The sequence below is a fragment of the Sander vitreus genome, chromosome 14 (genome assembly GCF_031162955.1).
Source record: "Sander vitreus isolate 19-12246 chromosome 14, sanVit1, whole genome shotgun sequence".
In the NCBI taxonomy this organism is placed as follows: domain Eukaryota; kingdom Metazoa; phylum Chordata; class Actinopteri; order Perciformes; family Percidae; genus Sander; species Sander vitreus.
This window is the reverse complement of record NC_135868.1, coordinates 4,164,514-4,191,940: the sequence shown is the minus strand read 5'-3', so window position 1 is coordinate 4,191,940 and position 27,427 is coordinate 4,164,514. Positions and strand designations below refer to the sequence as shown.

At 41.5% G+C, this 27,427-nt stretch overlaps 2 protein-coding genes across 2 annotated transcripts; both read left to right on the top strand.

Moving 5' to 3' along the window:
• The first annotated feature begins 168 nt into the window (after positions 1-168).
• tatdn1 (TatD DNase domain containing 1) lies at positions 169-11,729 on the top strand. The gene is made up of 12 exons (XM_078268223.1): positions 169-254; positions 1,722-1,787; positions 3,584-3,633; positions 4,273-4,336; positions 4,870-5,013; positions 5,257-5,299; positions 6,077-6,162; positions 6,253-6,293; positions 7,841-7,917; positions 9,821-9,891; positions 10,186-10,312; positions 10,451-11,729. Exons 1-12 carry the CDS (start codon positions 176-178, stop codon positions 10,551-10,553), a joined length of 951 nt encoding a protein of 316 aa, XP_078124349.1. The 5' UTR covers positions 169-175; the 3' UTR covers positions 10,554-11,729.
• A 944-nt stretch (positions 11,730-12,673) lies between these two features.
• On the top strand, positions 12,674-25,753 carry rnf139 (ring finger protein 139). Its single transcript, XM_078267616.1, has 6 exons — positions 12,674-13,206; positions 16,076-16,731; positions 18,103-18,250; positions 18,374-18,480; positions 21,403-21,654; positions 23,448-25,753. Exons 1-6 carry the CDS (start codon positions 13,044-13,046, stop codon positions 24,237-24,239), a joined length of 2,118 nt encoding a protein of 705 aa, XP_078123742.1. The 5' UTR covers positions 12,674-13,043; the 3' UTR covers positions 24,240-25,753.
• The last annotated feature ends 1,674 nt before the right edge of the window (positions 25,754-27,427 follow it).

Sequence of the window (27,427 nt, the reverse complement as noted above, 5' to 3'; positions counted from 1 at the left end):
CTTATGTGTGTAAATAACTGTTTACGTGTATTTCTGTTTGCACGATAGCTTGCCTTGATTTGCCGGGGCGAATTAAATATTTTGAAATGAATAAAGTAAATTAAAGTAACCGAAAATCTAGCTATGCCAGTAATGGGGCTTCTCTTTTTTATGGTACTTACGGTATTGCGGCATTATGGGATTGGTGAGAGCTGCATGTGTGGTTCTTTTAAGAAGTATTGCTCTTACAACCATGGCTCAGCACAAATTCATTGGTAAGACACTTGAATGGTTGAATGGTTAGATTAATAAAACATAAAGAGACGACAGAAGACTTTGAGTGTCAGTGTCCCTGTATGCTGGTGTTTGCTGTAAACAGACAAGCCTGCATGTTTTCAGTTAGCATGCGAGCTAGTTTGAGTTAGCACTGCTAAAAATGACAACACAGCAGTCCCAGAGAAATGTCAGATGGTCTGTTTTCGGTTCAGTGCACAGCTATATTTCTATTTTCTTTGTACTTCTCTTCTACTCCACACAGATTTGAATGAATTATACATAATCCACAAATAAATTGTGACGTATTAGTATGAATGAATTCACAAGTTACCGGGCGGTAGCCTAAATGTAGTTTGGACTGTCAGACAATACGAGCATTTTGAAGGCGTCACCTTAGGTTTTAATTAAAACACTGACACATTAATTGATAATGAAAATAATAGTAGTTATCTTTGTTGAAAGTGAACTAAGTATTTTAAGGTTTTAAAAGGACTCAAGCGATTTGATTACATCACCTTGTGTGTTAGAAAACTGTGATTTTTTATTATTTTCTGATTTGTTGTAGACCCAATCCTTAGACTAATCAATAATGAGAAAAAGGCATTAGTTGCACCCCAAATAAAAGCAGTTGTTGTAATTACAACCATATTAATTTGGTCTAAATCACGTAGGGCTGGGCGATATGGAGAAAATCAGATATGGCGATATTCTTGTCCTAATAACTCAATGTGGCGATCTTATAGGGTTGACAATTGGTGCTTTGACAAAATATCTTCACAATGAGATTTAAGATAAATAATATTCAGTAATGTAGATATAATGACTAAGTGGTAAAAATAATAGAACTAGAGCTAGAACAGTCTGGTAAGTTCAGAAAATGACATCACTTTACTGTAATGCAGCCTTTAAAACCAGGAAAAGACAACACTTAAGCCATTTACGATATTACGATTTACAAAATCTAAGACGATATCTAGTCTCATATCACGATATCAATATAATATATATATATATATTGCCCAGCTCTAAGTGCATGATTCAGAAGATGTCACGATTCAATATCGATTTTTCAGCTCAAGATTCGATTCAAAAAACGATTCACAGTATGTAAATGTAGTTACTTTTCCCATGTGATTGCAGTAGACATACAATTTTTTTTTTTTTTTTTTTTTTTTTTTTTTTTTAAATATGAATTTTTTTTGGAATTCTATGAATCGATATTGAATCGGTATATCTTGAATCGCGATTCGAATGTGAATCGATTTTTATGCACACCCCTGGTATTTATTTCACACCGCTGTATCAACAACATAGTTTCCGGTATGGAAAGATAAGATATCCCGGCAGGATGTTGGTACCAGTATCACAGTACTGTATGTTATTGGTTCCAGCATATCAACAGTGAGTCACAACCGAATGTTTGGTGACATGTTGCAGTTGAGATCTTCCATCCTCTCCCTCTCCAGATATCGGGGTGAACCTGACAGATCCCATGTTTAGAGGAGTCTACAGAGGGAAGCAGAAACACGACGGTGAGCTATACTGATTCACTTTTGACTCGTGGGCTATTCAATTCAACTTAATTTATAGCGTCAAATCATAGCAGACATTGTCTCAGGACACTTTACTTGACTTATGGGCTGTTCAGTTCAATTCAGTTTTAATTATAGTGTCAAATTGGGGCTGCACGATACGATGAACATATCCGATAATGTTGTTCAGTATCCCAATAACGACATTACTCGTGATAAATGAACATGTATATTAAAGTGTACTCAGTTCTGCCTTTCTGCTGCTTTCAGTATGCTGCTAAAATGCAACACTTTGAAATTCAAAGCAAACGAAAGAAAGTCATTTCCAACACTATTTTATCGATCATTGAATTGAATATAAAAGGCAGCACTGAAAAAAGAATGAGTTACATTTTAAAGTGTAGTTTTCTACTGAGATTCTCTTTATCAACTGACACAACAAATCATTTGCGAAATGTTGCAGCCTTTTGGGATATGTTTTTTGCAGAAGTTGATATTGTGATTAAAAAAAACAAAAACAATACATCGTGCAGCCCTATGTCAAATCGTAACTGATGTCAGTAGGGAGCTCATTCCACCATTTAGGAGCCAGGACCGCAAACAGTCGGGACTTTGTTGAGTGATTAGTTGTCCCTCGCTGTGAGGGGGTGTAGGGTTTGACCATGTCCTGGATGTAAGCTGGGGCTGATCCGTTCGTGGCCCTGTATGCAAGTACTAGTGTCTTGAAGCGGATGAAGGAAGGTTGAAGACAAGTCGAGCTGCTGCGTTCTGAATGAGCTGCAGGGGCCGGATGGCACATGCAGGCAGGCCAATCAGGAGGGAGTTGCAGTAGTCTAGACGTGAGATGATTAGAGCCTGAACCAGAACCTGAGCCGCCTTCTGCGTTAGAAGGGGACGTATCCTTCTGATGTTATGCAGCATGTAGCTACACGATCGGGTAGTTGCAGCAATGTTGGCAGTGAAGGAGAGTTGGTCATCAAGTGTCACACCCAGGTTTCTAGCAGTCTGGGTGGGGACTACCACAGAGTTGTCAATTGTTATAGTCAGGTCCTGGGTAGGAGAGCCCTTCCCTGGAAGGAAAAGGAGCTCAGTCTTGTCAAGGTTGAGTTTCAGATGGTGTGTGGACATACAAGAAGAAATGTCAGTCAGAAAAGCCGAGATACGTGCTGCTGCTTGAGTTTCAGACTCTGGCAAGTTGCATATTAAACTGGGCCAACATAACGTGTAGGGTTGCCTAAAGCCTTTATACATACCTTTTGTTTTTGCATAGAATACTAAGCTATTCAAATAGCCTAATAGATGTTGGCATGATTTTATAAATCATGTTTCAATGTTATGTGACACAGGGAATCTTTAGGATTAACTGTATCTGTGGATGGCCTTAGTGACTACCTTACTTATAGGCCAGGAAAGAACTTTCAAAAATTAACAATAATTTGGGGGGGCCCCCCTGCATTAACTCTGAGGACCCCCTGTTGACGATCACTGGTCTAGACCACACCCTAGAATTTACAGGGATCCAACAATTCCCCCCCAAGAGCACGCATTTGGCTTTCGGATTGATTCGCTGTTTGGCCCCCGGATGCAGACTTTGGTCCGGACTTTGAGAAGCGCTGCTATAGAAAATGGGTTTTGTATTCGGACATACAATTTGTTTCAAATGAAAACAAGTGAAACTAATAATGAATGTGATGTTTTATTTAGCAGAGGTACATTGTGTTGTTCTATCCTATCCAATATTTTTCATACATTTGTAAGCAGATTTTCTATGCTGTATTCTGTATTTTTTCCGACAGATGACTTCAATCAGATCATTGACCGAGCTCTCAAAACAGGAGTCGAAAAGGTAAGCCCCGTGTCCATCACTTTAATATAAATGCACTTTATTCGAGTTGGAGCCTCACAATCGACATTATTTTTGTTGGGATAGCAATGTTGGCCCAGACTGAAATATCTCAACAACTATTGGATGGATTGACATGAAATTTGGTATAGACATTCATGGTCCCTAGAGGATAAATCCTAATGACTTTGGTGATCCTCTGACTTTTCCTCTAGCGCCACCATGAGGCTTCTATTTGTGGTTTCGAGTAAAATGTTTCCACAACCATTAAATGGACTGGAATGAAATTTGGTGCAGACCTTCATGTTCCCCTCGGCATGAATTGTTAGAACTTTGGTGATCCGGGTCTTGTAATTGAACACTGAAAAGCCATTGCAAATGTAAAATGTTTGTCTCATAAGCAGACCCAAATGGAATGTGCAGATATTTTTTAATATTTTTTTTTTTTTTTTTTTAGCGTTGAGCTAGAATGAAAATCTGCTGAATTTAGCAGACTGTTTTTCTGGTGGAGATGTTCTGAGTATTATTTTAGATTTTTTTCAATTTGTTTAAAATCTGCAGAAAATTCTGCTGAAATTTTGCGTCTGCAAATTCTGTATGGCCCTGCTCAAAAGTAATATAATACCTGTGGCTTTGTTTCAGTTTATGATCACCGGAGGAAACCTTGAAGACAGCAAAGAGGCCCTGAAACTAGCCGAGACCAGAGGTATCAACGACAACAACAACAAAAATGGTTTTTGGTCGATTCTCAGTGTCCACGGGCCTTTTTATGATTGTATTGCAGAGCCGGAGGCACGAGCTAAAATGTGAATTCACGAGGTCTTTATTAAAACATCCATAAGTCAATTTCTTCATGAGCAGAATCAGCCGAATATGCTTAATGCTTTCCTCTATACTGGACCTTTATACTAGAGCTGGGCGATATGGAGAAAATCAAATATCACAATATTTTTCACCAAATACATCAATGTCCATATTGTGACGATATTGTAGGGTTGACCGTTTGTGCTTTCACAAAATATGTTGCACTTTGGTTGGGTAAAGGCAAATAGAACAGCTAGAACAGTCTGGTACGTTCAAAAAAAAGACAAAGACATAAAAACAGGAAAAGACAACACTTATGTCATATTGCCATATTACCATATCCAAAATCTAAGACGATGTCTAGTGTCATATATCGATGTCAATATAATATCGATATATTGCCATACTTTATACCTTCATATTCAACCATTACAGATGAGTTCTACTGCACGGTCGGCTGCCATCCCACCCGCTGCAGTGAGTTTGAGCAGAATGGAGAATCCGAGTACTTCTCAGGGCTGAGGGAGCTGGCTGCAGCACACAGAGGAAAGGTGGTGGCCATCGGAGAGTGCGGACTCGGTGAGTACTGGCAACAGTGTTGCATTTGTGTAATAGTAAAGAAAAACGATAGTGATGAAAACAGAAATGATTTCAATTTGTATCCACGAGAAATGAGTCACTTATGGTTCTTTGCTTCTATACTACTATACCAGTGTAAATATGTAAACATATATCATAAAGTATTTAGTATGCAGTTATATGTATTTCCATTGTTAAGTGATAATGTTGATACTGTACCGTGTGTTTTTCTACTTGTTCCAGATTTCGACAGGTTGGAATTTTGCCCAAAAGAGACTCAACTCAAGTACGTTTATTTGTCTCTATTGAGTATTAAAAGCTGCTCTAATTGGCTGCATGTTGGCTTTTGATCTTCTAAAGTGTACCTTTACCTTTAGAGGCCCAGAGAAGTTTTTTGATTTTATTTGATTGTCAAAAAAAAAGAAAATGTCCATGACAAGTTCCAAAAGCCCACAGACATTTGAATGTGTCAAATGTCTGGTTTTGTCACACCAACAGTCCAAAAACACCAATATATTACATTTTACAAAAATATAAAACAGTTGGATTTGACATTTTGGTTTGATAATTGACGTTACCTTGCCATCACCTTGCCAGTTCACCTCCTGGGCACTGCCAAGGTGCTCTTGAGCAAGGCACCGAACCCCCAACCGCTCGGGGCGCCTGTCCATCGACAGCTGCAGCCCCCTCACTCTGACATCTCTCCATTTGTGCATGTAAATATTTACTGAGCATGTGTGTGTGTATTTCAGGCCTGTGTGTAGAGTGAAAACATTGTAATCTCCCTTGTAGGATTAAAGCTATAGTGTGCAGTTTCTGTCGCCCCCGTGAGTAATTCTAAGTAATGACAGTTTTGTCGGCGTGTCCACATGATACAAGCCTCTCTCATTTTTGTTGATCCACTAGTCGATTATTCAGCAAACTGTTTCAGCTCTAGTTGAAAATAAATACATAACGTGATGCATTGCTGCTGCTTTCGTCCATACAACACAACTATGACAGGGAGGTAGAGACTGAGAGGTAGAGTCCTGAAAAAGTCTTTGGTCTTTCTGGTCTGTGACAGATACTTTGAGAAGCAGTTTGACCTGGCAGAGGAGACCAAGCTGCCCATGTTCCTCCACTGCAGGAACTCCCATCAGGAGTTCATCGGTAGGTCCTAGCACCCAGGAACTAGTCTGGTTCACGAGAGCGATTCTGTATGCAAAGCTTTTGACTATTTCTTTGTCTTTGCTTTGACAGACATCATGAGGAGAAATCGAGAGCGATGTGTTGGAGGAGTGGTGAGGACATTTGTTTTATACTTTATACCAGGGGTCTTGTGTTTAATATTTTGTAAGCCAAGGACCCCTTAACAGAGAGAGAGAGAGAGAGCAGGGACCCCCTACTACATACAGTGGCACAAGTTTATGAACCCATGCTAAAGTTGACTAAAAAGAGGAATAAAAAAAAATCATCTTTTGCAAATTGATCTTAATGCCTTAATTAAAAAAATGAGGAAAAATCCAACCTTTAAGGACACAAATTTTCTTTGTGAATGAATAATGTATCATAAATAAATAAATGTTCTTCCTTAAAATACAGGGGGCATAAGTCAGTACACCCCTATGTTAAATTCCCATAGAGGCAGGCAGCTTTTTATTTTTAAAGGCCAGTTATTTCATGGATCCAGGATACTATGATCCTGATAAAGTTCCCTTGGCCTTTGGTATTAAAATAACCCCACATCATCACATCCCCTTCACCATACCTAGAGATTGGCATGGTTTTATTTCAGTTAGCCTAATAGCTGGTTTGATTTGCATTGAGAGATGATTTTATGGAAAGTACCCCATGCCAATCAGCGATTTCTAGTCGGCGACATATTTTGGGCTTCATTTAATAAACATACCCTGTAGTAGAACACAATTGTATGTGTATTGTTTTGATTACAATGTGCGGAATTACTTTACGTTGCCTATTTATATCTATTTATTTCTATTTCTCACTGTTAATCACCGGCGTCTGTACAGCATCAACAGGGGTCAACATTGTTGTTTATGTGTGTGTAACGTCAAAAACTGTAACTGGGAGTACAACCATCTGGTACGAGTTCACGAGTAGTAAGTTACTGGTTTGACTGCCGTATGAGGGCACTTTCATGGGTAGAAGGTTGTGAAAACACGGGTTACGGGTTGTCTGGAATGGAGCATTAGCTACAGTAGATGGCGGTCAGCAAATAAAAATAATGAAACCAGAACTGAGGCCATTATATATCGCTCTCTTCAAATCCACCAGACTCCTTTGACAAAAACTGACATTTTACCTCGCAGAACACGGGACTTGCTGCTCTACCGCTCTGCCTGCATCAGTTAGTGAGTTTGTCACATTGTGTGACTTTGGTGTTTCAAAGGGTTAGCAACCAACAAAACTAACAAACTGACTAACCGATGGAGGCAGCAGTAGACTAGCAACTCCCGTGTTCTGCGAGGTAAAATGACTGTTTTTGTCAAAGGAGTCTGGTGGCTTTGAAGAGAGCGGAGATAAAGGCTTCAGTTACTCGTTGTAAAGGGCTGTATGTCAGATGTCTAAAATACATTTAGCTGCTGCCCCGTCCACAGCAGGACATTGCTTAGCTTCCGTGTCGGTACTCCTGCCTGCTTCTCCAAACTGGGGGCGTGCCGACCGCCGTCTACTGTAGCTAACACACTGACTATAGAGAAGTAGCTCATACAACACTACACAACATCAAAACTATCCCCTTTGATACGGAAATGAATGCATTAGAGTTTCAGATGGGAAGTTAGAGTAAATCTCGACGCAGCCGATTACCTGTAACTTTTCCATTCAGGTCCACTCATTTGATGGGACGGCAGAGGACGCTGCTTCCCTCATTGGCCTGGACCTTTACATTGGGATAAACGGATGGTGAGAGGATTTAGTTTTTTCCAACTACACCCAAAGACTTGACCTGACATGAACCACATCTGGGTTCAGCTACACATCCGCTCCAACTTCACTCGCGACGGGTCTAAACACAAGCAAAATGTTTGATTAGACCCACTTACTGACAGGATGACGTGTGTTGAACGTTTGGTCAACCAAACAAGTTGCAACAAACTCTTGGCTTGAAACTTATTAAGACTTCAAATTCATTTCTATCTGTGTCTGGTTTGGTCTGTCTGGTTTAAAACAAGCATTAACAAAAAACAAGCTGTCCAGGAGTGTAGGCAGGCAACACAGAGGACCTTTTTACAGTTCAGCTCTACACAGGAAAGCTCTGTTCATCATTGATGACACTAAACATCCCCCCCATACTGAGTTTAGGCTGGTCCGTTCAGGGCGACGATACAGAGCACCGCTGGCAAACAAGAATATCTATAAGAGATGTTTCATACCTAGTGCAATGAAACTAAAGCCGCCTCCACATGATAAGCGGCCAAAGTGCAAGTGCAGCGCAGGAACATTCTGGAATTGGTTGCACCCATGGTTGCGCCTTGAGAGGTCAGTGGCAACTAGAACTATCGATATCGCCATTTATAATGGCCGAAAAATTATTATTTTTAATTTGTTTTTATATTCATTTATCAGAATCATTTATAATGATTCTGATAAATGAATATTTAAAACATAAAATAAAAACGGACGAAACCCCCTTCAACCATGAGTGTTGGCGTTGTATAGTTTGTCCACCAGAGGGCGCTCTACAACGTCCCTGTTGGCAACACTTTGATTTTTTTTTTGTTATTGTGTTTTTGTTCAAAGGACTTTAAGTTTCATAACTTAAGTTTGTATTTTTATACATTTTATTTATCAGAACTTTAATATATTTTGATGTTCCTCTGTTCTGTTGTGACAATAAAACAAACAAGTTTATTTTTAAACTGCGCTATCATATTATTTTAGTGAGAGCTCATAAATAACTACAAATAACTAATGTTAGGGAAATCTGTTGTTACGCGTTTCTGGATTTTTAAAAAAAATATATATCGGCCGATATATCGGAATATCGGATTTTTAAATCACCAAATATTTGTATCGATATCGGCCTTAAAAATCCTTTATCGGTCGGGCTGTAGCGTAGTTTCTGTCGCCCCCATGAGGAATTCTAACACTGTCGGCGCGTCCACATGATACAAGCCTTACGTGATCGCGCATGCGCCCCCACCCCTCCTCGATGCAGTTGCTAGTAGCCAAGGAGGACACGGAGGATTAAGAAAACATGACGGACTCTTCAGAAGAGGGAATTATCTTCACTCGAGTTTCTACGCGGGAAAGTCGCCGGACGCCACAATCTTCTGAACATAGTCACACTGAGAGATACAGAGAGAGTTGTGTGGAGCTGATAGTCTTAATTAGCTTTGTAGCGACTCATTTGGCAACGGCATGAATGTAACGGACGTTCATTTGTATAAAAAAGTTACGCACTAAAGCTTTAATAAATGAACTGCGCTAATCTGCACCTTTCTACAGAGAAAGCATACAGTATGTTTGCATTAATGATGTTTTAATCTGTTTGGTGAGACCAAAGAGGATTTTGCGGCCTTGGCTGTACAATAAAGTTCTATTCTATATCAAAAAGATAAAACTCTGTAGCTGCTAACTTTGATAATGTGGAGGAGAAACATGTAATTCAATCAGCCCAATCTATAATGAAGGAAAGTGTTTGAATGTATTCTGCATTTCAAAATCTCCTGGAATGAAGGCGCTTGACATGACTTATGAAGGTTTTAGGAGGTTTTTACACTCAGTTTTTTTTTTTATTTTATTTTAAAAACGCACATAACAGTACTGCAACTTAAACTGTTTGTCGTTATTGCTATTTTTTCAGTTCCTTGAAAACAGAGGCCAATATTGAAGCCATGAAGTCTATCCCCACTGAGAGACTCATGATAGAAACAGGTGAGTTGTAGCCAGTTCACTGTAATAAAGAAGGTATTTGACCGTTAGTAGCATAAAGCCAAATGTTTCTGATTTTCAAGTTACACAGCTCCAGAGTTCTTGTTTTACACCAATAGATAGAATTATTTTCAGCACGTCATTGAAGCTAATCCAACATGCCACGTTTTATGGCTTCATCATTGCATAAAGTAAACAGAAAATCTACATGTTTGGTGCATCACATTGCTGTTGTAAGTGCGACTATTAAACTGTTACACGTATTTATGCATGGATACCGTCCCACCCCTTCCCCAGATGCTCCGTGGTGTGGCGTGAAGAACACTCATGCAGGCTCCAAATATGTAAAAACTACATTTCCCACGAAGAAGAAATGGGAGGCGGGTCACTGTCTGAAGGACCGGAACGAGCCCTGTCACATCAAGTGAGTAATGTCGGCGTCAAGTCAGAGGGAAGAACTCATCGGATAAATTCATCAAGTTTGCAAGCGAGCAAACATCGTTTTTCAATCCTTCAAGCAATTTTATTATCAATAACGTTTGATCTTATCTGTCGGTTCCAGACAAGTTCTAGAGGTGATGGCAGCAGCAAGGGAAGAGGACCCGCTCGAGCTGGCTAACACAGTCTACAACAACACCATCAGAGTGTTCTTCAGCTCGAGCTGATGATGAACCAGACTAAACCTTCAGCAGACAGACTGATTGAAATTGTGTGTGTGTGTGTGTGTGTGTGTGTGTGTGTGTGTGTGTGTGTGTGTCTGAATGATGATAACTTTCCCCTTACCAATTTTTAAAAGTCTAATAGCTTCTGATCTGTCTTCTTTAAAGTGCTCATCTAGACCTTTTTCACGGCAGACATGTTGACATGTCATAGCAGGAAAAGCACAGGTGTATTCCAAACCATGAATGATGACTGCATTCCACTTAGGAGAGGCCCTGGTATTGTTCATGCTGACTCACTGAAATAGCTCACTGGGACACTTGATGGAACTGAGCCATTGTTAAGGTTATCAATTTCAGCTGTGCTTTTCCTACTATGACAAGTCAAAATGTCTGCTGTGAAAAAGGTCCATTATGCTCATTTTCAGGTTCATAATTGTATTTAGAGGTTGTACCAGGATAGGTTTACATGGTTGAATTTTCAAAAAAAACACCATATTTTTGTTGTACTGCACATTGCTGCAGCTCCTCTTTTCACCCTGTGTGTTGAGCTCTCTGTTTTAGCTACAGAGTGAGACCTCTCACTTCTGTTCCATCTTTGTTGGGAGTCGCACATGCTCAGTACCTAGGTAAGGACTACTAGCCAGTCAGAAGTAGAGTATGAGGGTGTGCCCTGACAGTACCTAGGTAAGGACTACTAGCCAGTCAGAAGCAGAGTATGAGGGCGTGCCCTGACAGTACCTAGGTAAGGACTACTACCCAGTCAGAAGCAGAGTATGAGGGTGTGCCCTGACAGTACCTAGGTAAGGACTACTAGCCAGTCAGAAGCAGAGTATGAGGGTGTGACATGCTAGCAGCTAGGCGAGCATTATAACGCGTGTTCCAAAGTGACCACGTTTGTCTCTGAAGTAAAGGCTGGACTACAATAGAGCTGTTTGGAGCAGTTTGTGAACAGGGTTTTCTGTTGGAGATGGCTTTTTTCACTTTGTAAACCTATAACGTGCACGAAAAAGATCTATAAAACAATAAAGGAAAGGGAAAAAGCCACTTATAAGCCACAATATGACCACTTTAAAATAAAGAATTACAGTTTCAAGGGGTTTGCCTTATTGCTGAAATTATTTGTAATTTCCTTGTGTTTCATGTACCTGTACGTTTTTTCAGTAAATGGTGATGCATGTAGCAAGAGCATATTCTCCTTTTTTCAGGTTCAATACTTTCCAACGCACCTGCACAGCACTAGCCTGGGAAAACCCTGACGAACTTCCGGCAAATTTGAGATTTGCTCTGCAAGTCCGTCTGGCTGAGAGCCCGTTCAAGCCCGTTTCCAATGTTTCCAAATCGAGGCACCAATCACTACCGTTTGAGGCGGGCTTTACACGATGACGATAGCACATCGACGGCGAGCAGCTTTTTGTTTACATTCAACATGACGGCCACCTAAGCGCAGCAACCAGTTGATGCCGCTGTCGCTGCTACGTCACCGGGATCGTTGGTCTGATTGGTTGAAGGACTATCCAATTGCGCCCAGAGGCATTTGAGCGGCGTACATTGGAGACGCCCCTTTGGAAATGGGCTGTGAATGAAGCTTCCCCAGACCCACTCTCAGTTGGTGTCAACAAGGCTAGCACAGCACAGAAGAATTGTTGGATGTGCGAATTGTTTCTTCGAAAAAGTTTACTTTTGGCCTTAGAAATTAAGCCATGATTATAAGGTCTGCCTCACATTCTCCATGTTATTTGAATCTAACAGGTGCTTTGACTCTTTTCTTTAAACACATTTACACTCATAATTGAACTATTTTTTTTCAAATATAAAGAATCCTTAAAATCTTCGAAGCAGACATATAACAACAAAGCAGCAAAAATAATATGACTTATAATGACGATGACGTATATAAATACAGTGTTAACAAAAACGAAAATGTATGTAGAAGGGGATGAATACAATCATAAAACAGTGTGACAGTTTTGTCAGTGTCTATACTTTTGAGAGACTTAATATACTCCTTGAATTCAAATAAAAAAGCAGCGAAATTGGGGGGTAACATTTGTTGTTTTGCATTTATTTGTTGTTTTAGCTAAATGCTACGTCTGCTGCCACACCCTCTGACGCTGGAAGTGACATCACGTTACGTCGGAACCAACAGCCTGTGGTGGCAACTGGCAACTTCTGCCGTGTTTCCAAAGCAACTCAATTTCAAAGATATGCTAATATTTGACAGCAGACCAGACGAGACAGGATTCTGAGAAGAACTTATGTTGTTGGCGATAACACTTCGGATGGTAGCAACCCGACATTAAAGAGAAAAGAAGAAGCAACAGGAGGTTGAGCTTGGCGGACATGGCGGACGGCAGCAGGTTCACACCTATTAAATAAACGCCAGGCAAAACAAACCCGAAAGCGAGAGGTTGCTGCTGAGGGACTTTAATTTATTTTAATGTTGCACGGATAGCCGGGGCTCCCCAGGACTCTCAGCCCTCCACTGAAGCCTGCATGGCGTCTTCTCAAGCCCGGCTAGGCCAGCAGGCCTTAGCTGTGCTTGATGTGGCTCTGCGAGTTCCCTGTATCTTTATTATCGACGCCATTTTTAACTCTTACTACGACCCTGGTTCGGGATGGGTCGGGGTGATGGGGAAGGTGTTCGTCAGAGTCATGGGTAAGTGTTTTAAAGTCTTATTTTAAAGCCTCCGAACTGTGTCAACAACACCCGGCAATCTGACAGCTAACGCTAGCTCACTGACGCTGCGTTAGCCATGACGTTAGTCAGCAGTGTGAAGCTATGTCACCTGTCACACAGACTAAAGCCGATTAAGCCACCGGCAGTAACATAAATACAAGTCAGGTTTGTCTGACACAGTGTTTAATTAGTTTGTATCAAACCTAATTCAGTCTAATTTGATGCTAGCAACTCGCTAGCTAACCGCTAAAGTCAGGTATTTTATCACAGGTATCGTGTCAAATTCTGTGTCCTTTTAAAGAAACTGCCCGGAGGACGTCTAGGCAGCCTGTCATTCTGCCTGTCAAAATATACTACTTTATCCCCAGGAACCTTATCTAAAGCATGGGCTGAACTATGTATATAACTTGGTGTACGCATGTGTGATATGAACCAAATTAATGTTGCAGTTAATAACCACTAGGGCTGCAACTAATTATTATCTTTTTTATTTCATTCTCGATTCATAAATGGCCCATACAATGTCGGAAAACAGAGACAAATGCCATTACAATTTCCCAGGTCCCAAGTTGACTTACTTAAATGTCTTGTTTTGTCTGACCAACAGACCCAAACTCAAATATATTCAGTTCGCTATCATAAGACAAAACAAACAACATCCGCCATGTGTGCAAACAGAGCGGAAATACTGGGCGGAAATGAACTAAAACTTCTTCTTCGTTTTGTGGCGGGTTGCCGCAATTCATTATTTATTCGGCAAATAACGTTTCCATCAGCGTTTATCGCATAAGCTGTATATCGATCAAGATGAAATCCGATGAGACCGAAAACGTGTGAATGGAAACATAGCTACTGGCAGGTGGACAATAAAAGGGAAAACCTCTTGAAATTATTTTTTGACTAATAATTTCACCTCTAGTCGCCACATATCTCATTTTTGTAAAGTATTCATAATCTATTGGCAAAATGGAAAAAATCACGATGTGACACTGAAAATGCTTGAGCCTTGTTGCATTTTTTGAAGTCTGGTGCACTTTCAGTTTTCTTTTACAGCCTGCCCTGTCACAACTCATTAATCACCTCATCTGAAATAACATTTAAATTATTGTATATTACATAATTCATGACATCCATTTTCATGTTTTGTGGCACGGGTCAGGCCTAGCTGACGCTTCTCAGTGCCCTGAAACTAGTCGACATTAATCACTTCTTCCAACAAAGATCAATGCTGTTAAGCTTCTCTCTAAGTTTTTAGTCATTAGCTGAAATCCCTGTGCACAGACACACATCTACCAGGTGGTTACATAACTCTGTTTGTCCAGTTTGTAGACCTTTGAACCGCTTAGGGCCCCATGGAAGTCATTTTGGTGTTGGCCAAGAGCTGTCTGGGTTTGGAGAGGCAACGGGCCAAATAAGGAGCCTTTTTATATATAAAGCGGGTCAGTCAACAGTCTCATCTTTCTCCAGCCCACAATGCTTTTGTGTTTAGTACCAGCACATAAACCTGGGAGTGTTTACGGAATTACAACAAAAAACAAGTCTTTGGAAAAGTCCCCAAAAGTAATACAAATCAAAAAGATAAACATGAATGCATTCAAATGTTGACATCCACAAACGCCTCTTCACCAACCAAGTTCAGTGTCCTAAGTCCATTTAGTCAAGGGACTCTTTACAAAGCTGATCCAACTTTAACATTGCCCCTGAATGAAAGCTTCTCAGTTAGAGGGGGACATTGACTAAGGATTTTTTAAGGCCGATATCGATACAAATATTTGGTGACTTAAAAATCCGATATTCCGATATATCGGCCGATATATATTTAAAAATCCAGAAACGCAGTAACAAAACATAAACAGATTTTCCTAACATTAGTTATTTGTAGTCCTCACTAAAATAATATGATAATACAGTTTAAAAAATAAACTTGTTTGTTTTATTGTCACAACAGAACAGAAGAACATCAAAATATATTAAAGTTCTGATAGATGAAATGTATAAAAATACAAACTTAAGGTATGAAATTTAAAGGGTTAAACCCGAGTGTTGCCAACAGGGAGGTTGTAGAGCGCCCTCTGGTGGACAGACTATGCAATGCCAACACTCAGAACATGGTTGAAGGGGGTTTCGTCCGTTTTTATTTCATTTTTTAAATATTCATTTATCGGCCATTAGAAATGCCTATACCGATAGTTTGAAAAATGCCTGATATCAGCCCGCCGATACATCGGTCTGGCTCTGTTTTGAAAGGATTTATTGCCAAGTAAGTAACACTTAAGGAGTTTGCCATGGTGGATGATGCATACACAAACATATTTAAAGGAAGGAAAAGAAATGGTGAAAAAATGTCAACCAGTGTTTCCCAAAAGCCCAAAGATGACGTCCTCAAATGTCTCGTTTTGTCCACAACTCAAAGATATTCACTTTACTGTCACAGAGGAGAGAAGAAACTAGAACATATTGACATTTAGGTAGCTGGAATCTGAGAACGTTGACCCTTTTTCATAACGAATGACTCAAATAGATGAATCAGTTATCAAAATAGTTTCAGATTAATTTAATAGTTGACAACTAATCGTTTCATCTTCGCCGCGCTACAGTAAAATCTAGCATTACCAGCATTTGGCTAGTGGCTGGTGCTAACTTTGTATCCTGGCTGCAAACTGATTGTTTTCCTAATCTCATTTGTGTTTCAGGCATTCGGGCCATTCTTTCACATGAAAAATCCACAACACTTAATATTGTTTTAGCGGACAGATTAGTCTCTGTGATGGGAAATGGTTCCATCACTCTTTTCATCCTTTTTCATCAATGTTACGTCTTTGCTAACTGCGTCTCTCGTGTGTCTCAGGTGTCCTCGTCTCCAGCATGGTGCTGCTGCTCTCCCAGAAAGCCTTGTTCAAGTTCTACACCCTCTTCTTTGCCGTTCTCCTCGGCATGGCGGCGGTCCTCATCAACTACTACGCCACCTCGCACATAGACTTCTACAGCGCGTACTACAAAGCGGCACTGGGGTTCCGGTTGTTGCCCAGAAACGGGCCGACGCTGTGGCTGGGCATGGCCGCCATCCAGCTTGTTTTTGGCGTGGGCTACGTGTTCCTGCTCAACCTCCAGTCGGTGTTTGCCGCGCTGGTGGTCCTGGACATCATGATCCCTCTGTGGGGGCTGATGATCGAGCTGCCCGCCGACGTCAGGCAGCTGGTGGCCGTGTTCTCGGGCCTGGCGCTGGTTCTCAACACGGCCGTGTGTCTGGCCATGAGGCTCAAATGGTTCTACTACTCGTGCCGCTACGTCTACCTGCTTGTGCGGCACATGTACCGGATCTACGGACTTCAGCTGCTGCTCGAGGACACGTGGAAGAGGATCCGATTCCCTGACGTGCTGCGGGTGTTCTGGCTGACCCGGGTCACCGCCCAGGCGCTGATCCTGGTCTACGTGGTGCGGGCGGTGAGGAGGGAGAGCGGAGACGCCACGGGTGCCGTCGCAGACGGGATCTCCGACTCCCAGGTAAGATCAGAACTAGAGCTGGGCGATGTGGAGAAAATCAAATATCACGATATTGTAAAACAAATACCTCGATGTCGACATTGTGCCGATACTTTAGGGTCGACGAATGGTACCCAATATTACGTTGGGTAAGCAAGGCCCTACTTTTGGATTATCCTATTACAATCGTAATTACGATATCCAAAATCTAAGACGATATCTAGTCTCAAATCACGATATCGATATAATATCGATATATTGCCCAGCCCTAATCAGAACCATTCAAACTCGAATGAATATCTGCAGGTCTTCAAAAAGGTTGGAAAGCACTGAAATCAGTTCCTCCAAAAAGGCCTCAGAGGGAATCTCATTTACAAAGGACCTGAATACTTGTTTTTGCACTGCTGTAGATCGTTAGGTTATTTCTAAATATTTTTGTACGTGGTTGCAAGCTGCTGCGGGAGACGATACGAATCTATGAACTAAAAGTAGGGATGATTACCTTTTTGACCCCTCATCCCGATCCTTTTTTAAAATATTGAATATCTGCCGATCCCGAGTCCCGGTCCGATACTTGTATCTGCCTAGATAATAATAAAATAAAAAAATCAAAGTAAACATAGTAACTAAAATATGTCCTCAGCTTAATACATCTAACTAGCATTTTCGTAAAACATATTACAAAACTTGCATATAAAATACATATCTACTTGAAATGTTGTAATAGCTTATGCATTGTGCTCAGCTAATTAATGTAAATGATCAGGGTGACTGCTGATCCCAGATCAGTTAAAAACAAAAAAGCCCATATCAGCTCCATACTTGCAATCAGGACATCTCTAGGTAAAAGTGGGATTGTGGCAACAGTGGATTGTGACTGCAGGACTCATTAATCAAATAGAAGTCCTCGTTAGTACTGACACAAATGGTTTTTTAAATGTCTCTAAATTAATGTACTTCATGAATAATTATAAGCCTTGTCGTCACTACTGTTTTTTTTTTTTCTCATCGTTCTTTACCAGTATGACCGTGAAAAACATATTAAATTGCATTCTGTGTGATTTCAAAAAAAGGTCTTAAAAAGTCTTGAATTAGGTTGTCACTGCAGAAATGAATGCAGGTCTGCAACATCTGAAGGAAGGAATGTCTGTCAACTGCACCACAAGCCATTTACACACAGAGTAGGTCTAGACCACACTCTATAATTTACAAAGACCCACAATTCCAGTAATTCCCCCAAGAGCAAGCATTTAGTGCGACAGTGGCGAGGAAAAACTCCCTTTTTTAGGCATAAACCTCGAGAATGCATTGTCTGAATGTCTGAATATAAAGAGTAAAGGGAGTTTTGAAGTCATGGTGACATGCGTAGCTGTGCTACTGCTCTGTGTTCAGGGTTACCTGCTGAGCTGGGACGTGTTCTGGGATCTGACCAGTAACCTGATCATCTCTGGCTGTGATTCTACGCTCACCGTGCTGGGGATGAGTGCTGTTATCTCCTCTGTCGCACACTACCTAGGCCTCAGCATCCTGGCCTTCATAGGTGTGTGTCTTTGTGTGTGTGTGTGTGTGTGTGTGTGTTGTACAAACATCTATACTCTGCCATATATAAAAGCTATAAGAATGCTCCTGGAGTTGAGTGTTTTGTCTCATTTTGACCCCTCAGGTTCCACCGAGGAGGAGGATAAGCGTTTAGGCTTCGTGGCTCCTGTTCTGTTCTTCATCCTGGCTCTGCAGACGGGCCTCAGCAGCCTGAACCCCGAGGAACGCCTGGTATGTCCCTGCAGGATGCACGACCTTTTTTTTTTTTTCCTTTCTCTTTTTTATTTCAAAGGGGCAACGCACATTAAGGGCCAGACACACCGACCAGATGGCCGACCGTCGGCAGAAAAGGCAGTTGGGCTGATCAGTCTCCCCAAGTTGGTCAGAAAAGTGCCTCGGAGCACACCGAAGAGACGAGACGTAATACGTCTCCATAACAGCAGGCGGCGCTAATCTGTATTGTCGCCCAAAAATGAAAACCGGCAGCTGATTGGACGAACGCGTCACGTGGGTCTGGTTTCTCCGGGAATTCAAAGCCAGACTATCATGGCGGCTTGTTCAGAATACGATCTCATATTGTACTAAAATAGTTCACCGAAACGTGCTTCTGAAAACATTTTAAGAGAGAAATAGGCCGTGCAGTTGCTGAATCTGTCTTCATTTCAGATCAACAAAGGTCAGTTTTAAAAGATTTTCGTCAGATTTTGAGAGACTCTGGTCACGCTCATTCCGCTCCCCGTTTCCGGGTTAGCACTCCACCAATCAGATGGGTCATTTGAGTCGACTGCCAGCAATGCCCGCCCCGCCGATTATACATGTCAAATCGGCCAAAATGAAGGACGACGGCCCCTCGGACGGACGACGGCACGGAACAAACCGAACAGACTTGAGTCACTGACCTCGCCAGACTCGTCTGACCTGTCCGACGGCCGATTATCGGCTTGGTGTGTCTCGGGCTTTAATCAACATGAGTACAGAGTCCAACATGTAAAGGTGCCAGATTTAGCCACACAGGCTAATTTCCATCTGCAGTCCCTAGCAGGGACAATACAACAAATGCACATAAAACTATATTTTATATAAAATATATATATACATGATATTTTATTTTGCAATACTGTACAGATTTTTATTTTTTAGTTTATGTGCAAAAATATTCATGTAGAACAGTTTAAACCCCCTACCACTAGATGGCTATGCTGAGACGCACCACTAGTGTCCTTGCCTAACAGTGCCTAGCAGCCTGACTTTTTGCTAGAAGCTAACAATGTAGCTGAACTTTGGCCTACTTTAGCATATAAACATTTGCTCACTAAGAACCTGGGAACCACAATCCCAAACTGGCAGTTTGATTTTCTGTGTACTGAATTGTTTACCTAAATATGAACTTCTTTGACTTTTATGCACATCGTCTTTTTTTTAAAATATTTTTCTAAAATTATACTTTAAAAATATCCCATTATATCGCCTTACGCACAGTATCGAAATATATTGCAATATTTATTTGTATTTTAAACTTTTTTTTTTATAGTTTTATGGATTTAGAGAAGGATTTGATACATGTGATGTTCTGTAGTTTTGTGGTCATGGTATTCCATGTATGGGCTGCTCGAAAGGAAAAAGCTGACTGTCCAAAACGACTTTTCCCCGCTTAAATTGCTAATTAACAGATTGATTAATGAGTCGAGTACGATTAGTGAATGTAGAAAAGGGAACGTGGACACACAACTGTTGGGGAAGCAGACAGCGGATGCTCACGATTTTATGCCGAATGTGTTTCTGAACGTTTCACCTTCTTTGATTATTCTTTTCTTTTCGCTTTCTTCCACTGTTAACATGTTGACTTTCTGTGCGGCTTTCTCCATCTTTCCCTCCAAAGCACAATTAAGAAGGGCTTCTTAAAGCCTCTAAAATACCAGTTTTATACAACACAGTAACCTTATTTTGTGCCATGTTAATTTATTATCATTTTATAGTTGTTTTTAATTATTTCCAGTGAGTGTTGCTCTGAGGTATTTTTTTATGTTTTTTACCAATACTTTTTTTTTTATTTTTTATAATTGTATAATTTCATAATATAATGGTATAAGGGGGTCAAGCCTATTTTGCACACTTGCATGCCATTGCTCATTACTATAAACAGTGTTTGCATATTTCAGCCTTTATTATAGACTGCAGAGAGGTGATGGGAAACAAGGGAGAGAGAGAGATGCAGCAAAGGTCCCTGCCCTCTAACTAGACAGTTAGAGCAGTTCATGCTCACCATCGTAACCCCTAAGCTACAGGGACTTAACGTCTTATTTTAACTTCTAATTGGCATTAAACTTTCTTAAGTCTAACGCCGACCTTACACCAAACGACTTTTCAAGCGCTTCCACTGTTGCAGACAAATTTCCAATATCTACGAGTCTCGCTAGAGTCGGGGCGCGCTCCCGTCGTCGCAATTGTTTGGTGTGAGGTGGTCATAACACTCAGTCCGAGTACTTTTCCCCGTCTTGACGTTCCGACAAAATCAAACGTGTTGGAGTGAAGTTAAATCGCGTGAACATTGTCATCAACCAATGGGTGCGCTCCCTCCAGCACCAAACGGGAAGCAGCAAACTTGCGAGAGCCGGTGCCGTTTATGGTTTCATGGCGCCGTGCTAAGCTAAACGCTAAAGAGGGAAAGTTGCCGATTTTCAACCGATTTTCTGAAGCGAGTCATCCAACGGAGATTTTCCGGCGGGTAAACGCAGACCTCTGCGTACTACCGCCATTCATCTGCACAGCAGAACAGAAAATGGGGAAACTTTCTCTGAAGTTACCAGCTAACCTTAGCGGTAGCAAGCTAGCTTTGTTAATTTTTTCAAAACGAATCTAGTTGTAGTCTTGGAAATTGTGGCCCTGCAACATCCCCAGTCTTTGCAAAAAATCGGTAACAAAAAAACTCTTTGACATGACAGATTGTCTTCAGATGTGAGATTGTGTCAGACTTTAGTCTTCTCAGAGTCTTTTCAGTCTTTTATTGTTTGGCATAAGTTGATGAAACTTGCATGCACCCTAAACTGACTATGTGGAAAACATCCTGTTGATTTACTGACAAAACACCTTGAGCAGAGGTTCTAATTTAGCATCACGTATCGGTGACTGAGCCTCTCTCGCTTTGATTTGAAGGTCCGCCTGAGCCGGAACATGTGCCTTCTGCTGACGGCCATCCTGCACTTCATCCACGGCATGACGGACCCTGTCCTGATGTCCCTGAGCGCCTCCCATGTCTCCTCCTTTCGCCGCCATTTCCCGGTCCTGCTGGTGTCCCTGGCGCTCTTCGTGCTCCCCGTGGCGCTCAGCTACGCCCTCTGGCACTCCTATGACCTCAACACCTGGCTCTTCGCCGTCACCGCCTTCTGCGTGGAGCTCTGCCTCAAGGTGAGGACGGGGAATCTACTGTTACATTTTTTTATTTTTTTTTATTTTTATCGATACTGGTGCTAAAACGATACTTTTAAAACGTTCTGTTGCCTAAACGGTGCCTAAACCGATAATTCAAAAAAAAGAAGAGCACAAAACAACATTAAAGAATGGCTTGTTAATTGCTATATATGGTCATATTTAAATAATTTATTTAAGTGTAATTGCGTGAGTAAGTCAATTGCTGTTAAACGACAAATAGAAGAAACTCTAGATGGCAGAAGGGTACTTTACAACAACACTGAATGCACCATGAGCCTGCGAGGTGCAATTGAACACACCATTAAGTCCCGTCGGTGCGGTTTCTCCTACAACTCCGGCAGTGACCACGGTGTCTTTAGCTGCAGCCTGTTCTACGTCCCGGTGTTGGAATCCTTCCCAGTGAAATACAGACACACGTTAGGCTGTTGAGCTGCCAGCATTTTAACCGTGTTTGAGCTAGCTACCAGCTAACGGTAGGCTAGCGTTACCTGCTGCCAAGTGTAATGTTAATTAGAGCTGGGCGATAAGGAAAAAAATCGAATATCACGATATTGTTGACCAAATACCTCAATATCGATATTTCGGCATTATTGTAGGGTTGACAATTGGTGCTTACAAAAAAATATTTACACAATGAGATTTTTGATAAATACTCATCAATAATTTGTATATAATGACTAAGTGGGTAAAGGCAAATAATGGAAAAGCTAGAACAGTCTGGTAAGTCAAAAAATGACATCACTTTACTGTAATCCAGCCTTTAAAACCAGAGACGGGTAACACTTATGTTATCTCACAATATTACGATATCCAAAATCGAAGACGATATCCAGTCTCATATCACGATATCGATATAATATCGATATAATATCGATATATTGCCCAGGCCTAATGTTAACGAATGTTTTGAAAATGTACACAGTGAGTCGGTGAGGTTCAGCGTTTGTTATTCTGTGATAGAAGATGGACATTCAGCCTCTTCTCTCCCACCTTTCTTTCCTTTTTGTACATGTCTTTGAAGGTATAAGCAGCTTGGAAAATGCTAATAGTTCATTTGTTCAGAACTCTGCTGCAAGGCTTTTAACTCACATTAGCAAAAGAGCACACATCACACCTGTTTGAGCAGAATGTCACTGGTTACCAGTCCAGTATAGAATTCAATTTAAAATCCTGGTCCTTACTTTTAGAGCCCTGCACGGTCAAGTTCCTCCCTACATCTCTGACTTGATACAGCGTCATACTCCCACCCGTAGTCTGAGGCTATTGGTGGTTCCCCGCACTCATTTTAGAACTAGAGGGGACCGATCATTCCAAGTAGTAGCTCCTAAGCTGGGGAATGTCTTGCCTCCCTCTCTACGTTGTGTGAATTCTGTCGAATCTTTTTAAAAGCAATTGAAGACTCTGCGATTCAAGCAGGCTTTTAGTTAGTCGAAATGGTTGTTTATGTTTTCTATTTGTATTTAAATTTTCTTGTTGTATTACATTTTATTGTGAAGCACTTTGTGATTATTTTTTTTTTTTTTTATCTGTGAAAGGTGCTATACAAATAAACGTTACTTACTTACTTGTGGATTACATGTGTAGGTGGAAACAGAAACTATAATAGTAGTGTAAGAGCAAAAGACCCACGTTTTTTTCTGTAGGTGTAGTTATCTAAAGGAAGAACTATTAAATTGACCCAGAATGCTCTCTCAGATGTTGCTAGTGTCTGTTTTATCCTCTGTACGGCACACAGTATACAGTGTCTTACCCTCCTCCCCTCCCTCCAGGTGGTGGTGTCCCTGACGGTCTATGGCCTCTTCATGGCGGACGGCCTCTCCAACGTCCTGTGGGAGAAGCTGGACGACTACGTCTACTACGTGCGCTCCACGGGCAACGTCATCGAGTTCCTGTTCGGAGTCATCATGTTCGGCAACGGCGCCTACACGATGATGTTTGAGTCGGGCAGCAAGATCCGCGCCTGCATGATGTGCCTGCACGCCTACTTCAACATCTACCTGCAGGCGCGGAACGGCTGGAAGACCTTCATCAACCGCCGAACGGCCGTCAAGAAGATCAACTCCCTGCCGGAGGTGCGCGGCAACCAGCTGAGGGACATCGAGGACGTGTGCGCCATCTGCTACCAGGAGTTCGCCACATCGGCCCGCATCACGCCCTGCCACCACTACTTCCACGCGCTGTGCCTGAGGAAGTGGCTCTACATCCAGGACACGTGTCCCATGTGCCATCAGAGAGTGTACATCGAGGACGAGAGCCGAGACCGAGCCGCCTTTTCCAACAACAACGGGGGCTACGCAGCGCCGCAGGACGTCGCCGCCGCAGCCCCGCCGCCTGCACCGGGGGACAACCAGCGTGGACAGCCGGCCGCCGAGCCGCTGGCCAACGGAGGAGCGGCGGCGGCCGGCGGCCAGGCCGCAGGAGGACCGGCGGAGCTCGACAACGAGCTGCTGGAGGACAACGACAGCATAGAGTACGACGAGGACGAGTGGGGGACTCAGAATGGCTGCACGCCAATAGAAGAAGACTATATCAACGATGACACAGACTCCACCGAGGACTGACGAGGACAGATCTATAGAAAGAAATATACATATATCTTTATTATATTTAAGTTAAAAAGAATTCTAAAACAACAGCATCTTAATTTTGTTCTTGGAAAAAAAATGTCAGGGATGTCATTCTCTTTTTTTCATGTTAGTTTCTTTTCGATTGAGTTTGGGTTTTCACTCTAAAAGGGCTTGTGGAAAGAGTAGCTGCTGTGTGTGTGTGTGTGTGTGTGTGTGTGTGTGTGTGTGTGTGTGTGTGTGTGTGTGTGTGTGTGTGTGTGTGTGTGTGTGTGTGTGTGTGTGTGTGTGTGTGTGTGTGTGTATTCTTGTTTAACTACATTCGTGGGGTCCAAAGACCGGGAATATAGTATACTTGTGGGGTCTGGACAGCTTTGTGGGGCCAAAATGCTGGACCCCACAACTTTAAAGGGCTGTTTGAGGGTTAAGACTTGGTTTTAGGATTAGGGATAGAATTAGGTAAGGGTTAAGATTAGGCATTTAGTTGTGATGGTAAGGGGCTAGGGAATGCATTATGTCAGTGACGGGTCCCCACAAAGATAGTGTGAGTGCGTGTGCCTGTGTGCGTGGACAATGTCCTAAAGATGCAGTTCCTGTTCTCTAGCAGTGTGTTTATAAGGGAAACACTAGAGTGTGTTAGTTTATAAAACGGCAAAACTGTGGAGGGCATAAACAAATTCAAGCTTTTTTTAATCTGCGAGTCAGGATGGAGGAGTTTGTAGAAGGATACCCATTTGAGCACAAGAACACATTTTAGTTTGCTTCCGTTTGAAAACCTGCTGTCATTACTTTCCTCCAGCTGTTTTTTTTATTTTTGCCAAATGTGATTGGTTAACACTCTCGGGGGTTACTTCTTTGTCCGCGGCGCGCTCAGAAACATAGATTACACACTCACGCTCTTACTAAACCAGCCTCGAGTGCTCTCGAATCCTGACTTTCAGATTGATCACAGCTCAAGTTTGTGATTCACTCGTTCAACATTTTTGTCCTTAACTAACTCAAACAGAGTATTTTGGAACAGAGAGAGAGAGAGAGAGAGAGAGAGAGAGAGAGAGAGAGAGAGAGATCTATCAACTCTAAGAAAAACAGAGTTTGTCTGATTTAAGAAAAAAAAATAAGTGACTTGCTACTGTAATCACTGATATACCTCTATCATTACTACTGGTCTCTTGTGTGACCTCACTTACAATTGTGTACGTTATTGTACATATAATAAAACAAACATGTGCACACGTTCTCCCTTAGGATTGAGAGAAGAGTTTTTCAGTTTGTTTTTGTTTTTTCCAATTATGCAAATTTCAGATTTTCTCTCGCATAAATCAGTATTTAGTTAGCTTAAAATTCTTGTTTCAAACCCAGAAATTGTTGTTTATAATGGTGTTGGCTGGCATTGGGTGAAAAGATTATTCCTCGATGCTCCTCCAGTAAAAGTCAAAAGGTTCCACTTATTTTGTCAACTATGGACTTTAAGTACTTGGCATTTCTTTTAAAAGGGAAAAAAAAAAAAATAAGTACCATATTTTGCTTACACGTGTTGGTTATTAGTCACGTTTTAAGAGCAGATGTAATTTTTGTTCCCATAAGTGTGGTCATATATTGCAGAATGCACCTGGTTTCTAATCACTGGAACAGACGGAAGCGTTCTCGTTCTGTTCAACTTTGGCAACAAACTGAAAACGACTGCACCTTTTTCTCAAGTCTCAAACTGTGTTTTCCAGTCTCAGGGTCCCTCTGCAGGGCCGGGAACAGTTGAATTGATGAATCCATTTCATCACAACAAATAATGGAGCGCAAGGAAAAGTCTTGAATTTACAGATATGTAAACTGTGACTTAACTCTTCCTGAAGTTGCGAAGACACTGTCATGGCTTACAATTCTGATTATTTATCGTAACGTCGAGCTACAAAGAAGCAATTCCTCGGTTTGTTTTCCAGCAGCAGGTGTCCCGACTGAACACTGATCCAAAAATCTTGAACCACTGGAACGAAAAGAAAGCCCCTGAAAAAGACCGTATAGCTCAGCCAATACAGATCCCTCTACGTTTTCATTGTGAGCTTTAAAAAAAAAAAACGTGAATTTAAAACGCTTTGGAGCACAACTCCTCTCGAGTATTACATTGTTTAGACTTCCACAGCCTGAACGTTCTTAAGGGTTTGACTGCAAACTCATGTTCATTACTGTTGTAATTACTGGTCGCAGAAAATAAGCTGCAAGGAATCCATGAAGTTCTTGTTGATGATGAGAAAGCTGGGGCTTTTTGACATGTTTCAGCTATGAAGGAATTTGATAATTAGTTTGATTGTTCTGAAAGCTTTTTAAAAAAAATGGTAAAAGCTGTTTATTTTGCCTTTTGTTTTAAAAGGAGATTTATGTAAATAAAATCATCTTTGATATTGCACTTTGGACTGTATCTCAAATATCTCGAACATCCTTTTTAAATGACTGTCAGGCACATATTTGGCACACATAGCAATCCAATGAAGCTGCCCAATTGCAATAAATACACACTACAACGTTCAGTATGTGAAGATGCAGTTCACTCATTGGACCGGTAGATGGGACTATTTTCACCATTTTGAGTTGGGTAGGATTTCTCAGTTGGTTCATTTTTAGTTACAGTTTGCAGTTTGGCTTGAAGCTTTCAAACTCTTAAGAAAAGCAGCAAAGAGCAGAAGTTCTGCTTAATTTTGGGCCATTTAGGTCACAGCAACACAGTTTAAAAATGTGATTTTATGCAGTAGTTACCTTCATTTGTTAATGTGGTAATCAAGGTGTGTGTTAAAGTGCTCATATTATGCTCATTTTCAGGTTCATATTTGTATTTAGAGGTTGTACCAGAATAGGGTTACATGGTTTCATTTTCAAAAAATGTTCACCCTGTGTGTTGAGCTCTCTGTTTTAGCTACAGAGTGAGACATCTCACTTCTGTTCCATCTTTGTTGGGAGTTGCACATGCGCAGTAGCTAGGTAAGGACTACTAGCCAGTCAGAAGCAGAGTATGAGGGCGTGCCCTGACAGTACCTAGGTAAGGACTACTAGCCAGTCAGAAGCAGAGTATGAGGGCGTGCCCTGACAGTACCTAGGTAAGGACTACTACCCAGTCAGAAGTAGAGTATGAGGACGTGCCCTGACAGTACCTAGGTAAGGACTACTAGCCAGTCAGAAGCAGAGTATGAGGGCGTGCC

Coding starts and splice junctions, on each gene's coding strand:
- tatdn1 (XM_078268223.1), top strand. CDS start 176: ATGGGATTGGTGAGAGCTGCATGTGTGGTTCTTTTAAGAAGTATTGCT. Junction 3,634..4,272: donor TCAAAACAGGAGTCGAAAAG/GTAAGCCCCGTG, acceptor GCTTTGTTTCAG/TTTATGATCACCGGAGGAAA. Junction 6,294..7,840: donor AGCGATGTGTTGGAGGAGTG/GTGAGGACATTT, acceptor TTTTCCATTCAG/GTCCACTCATTTGATGGGAC.
- rnf139 (XM_078267616.1), top strand. CDS start 13,044: ATGGCGTCTTCTCAAGCCCGGCTAGGCCAGCAGGCCTTAGCTGTGCTT. Junction 13,207..16,075: donor GGTGTTCGTCAGAGTCATGG/GTAAGTGTTTTA, acceptor CGTGTGTCTCAG/GTGTCCTCGTCTCCAGCATG. Junction 18,251..18,373: donor CAGCATCCTGGCCTTCATAG/GTGTGTGTCTTT, acceptor TTGACCCCTCAG/GTTCCACCGAGGAGGAGGAT.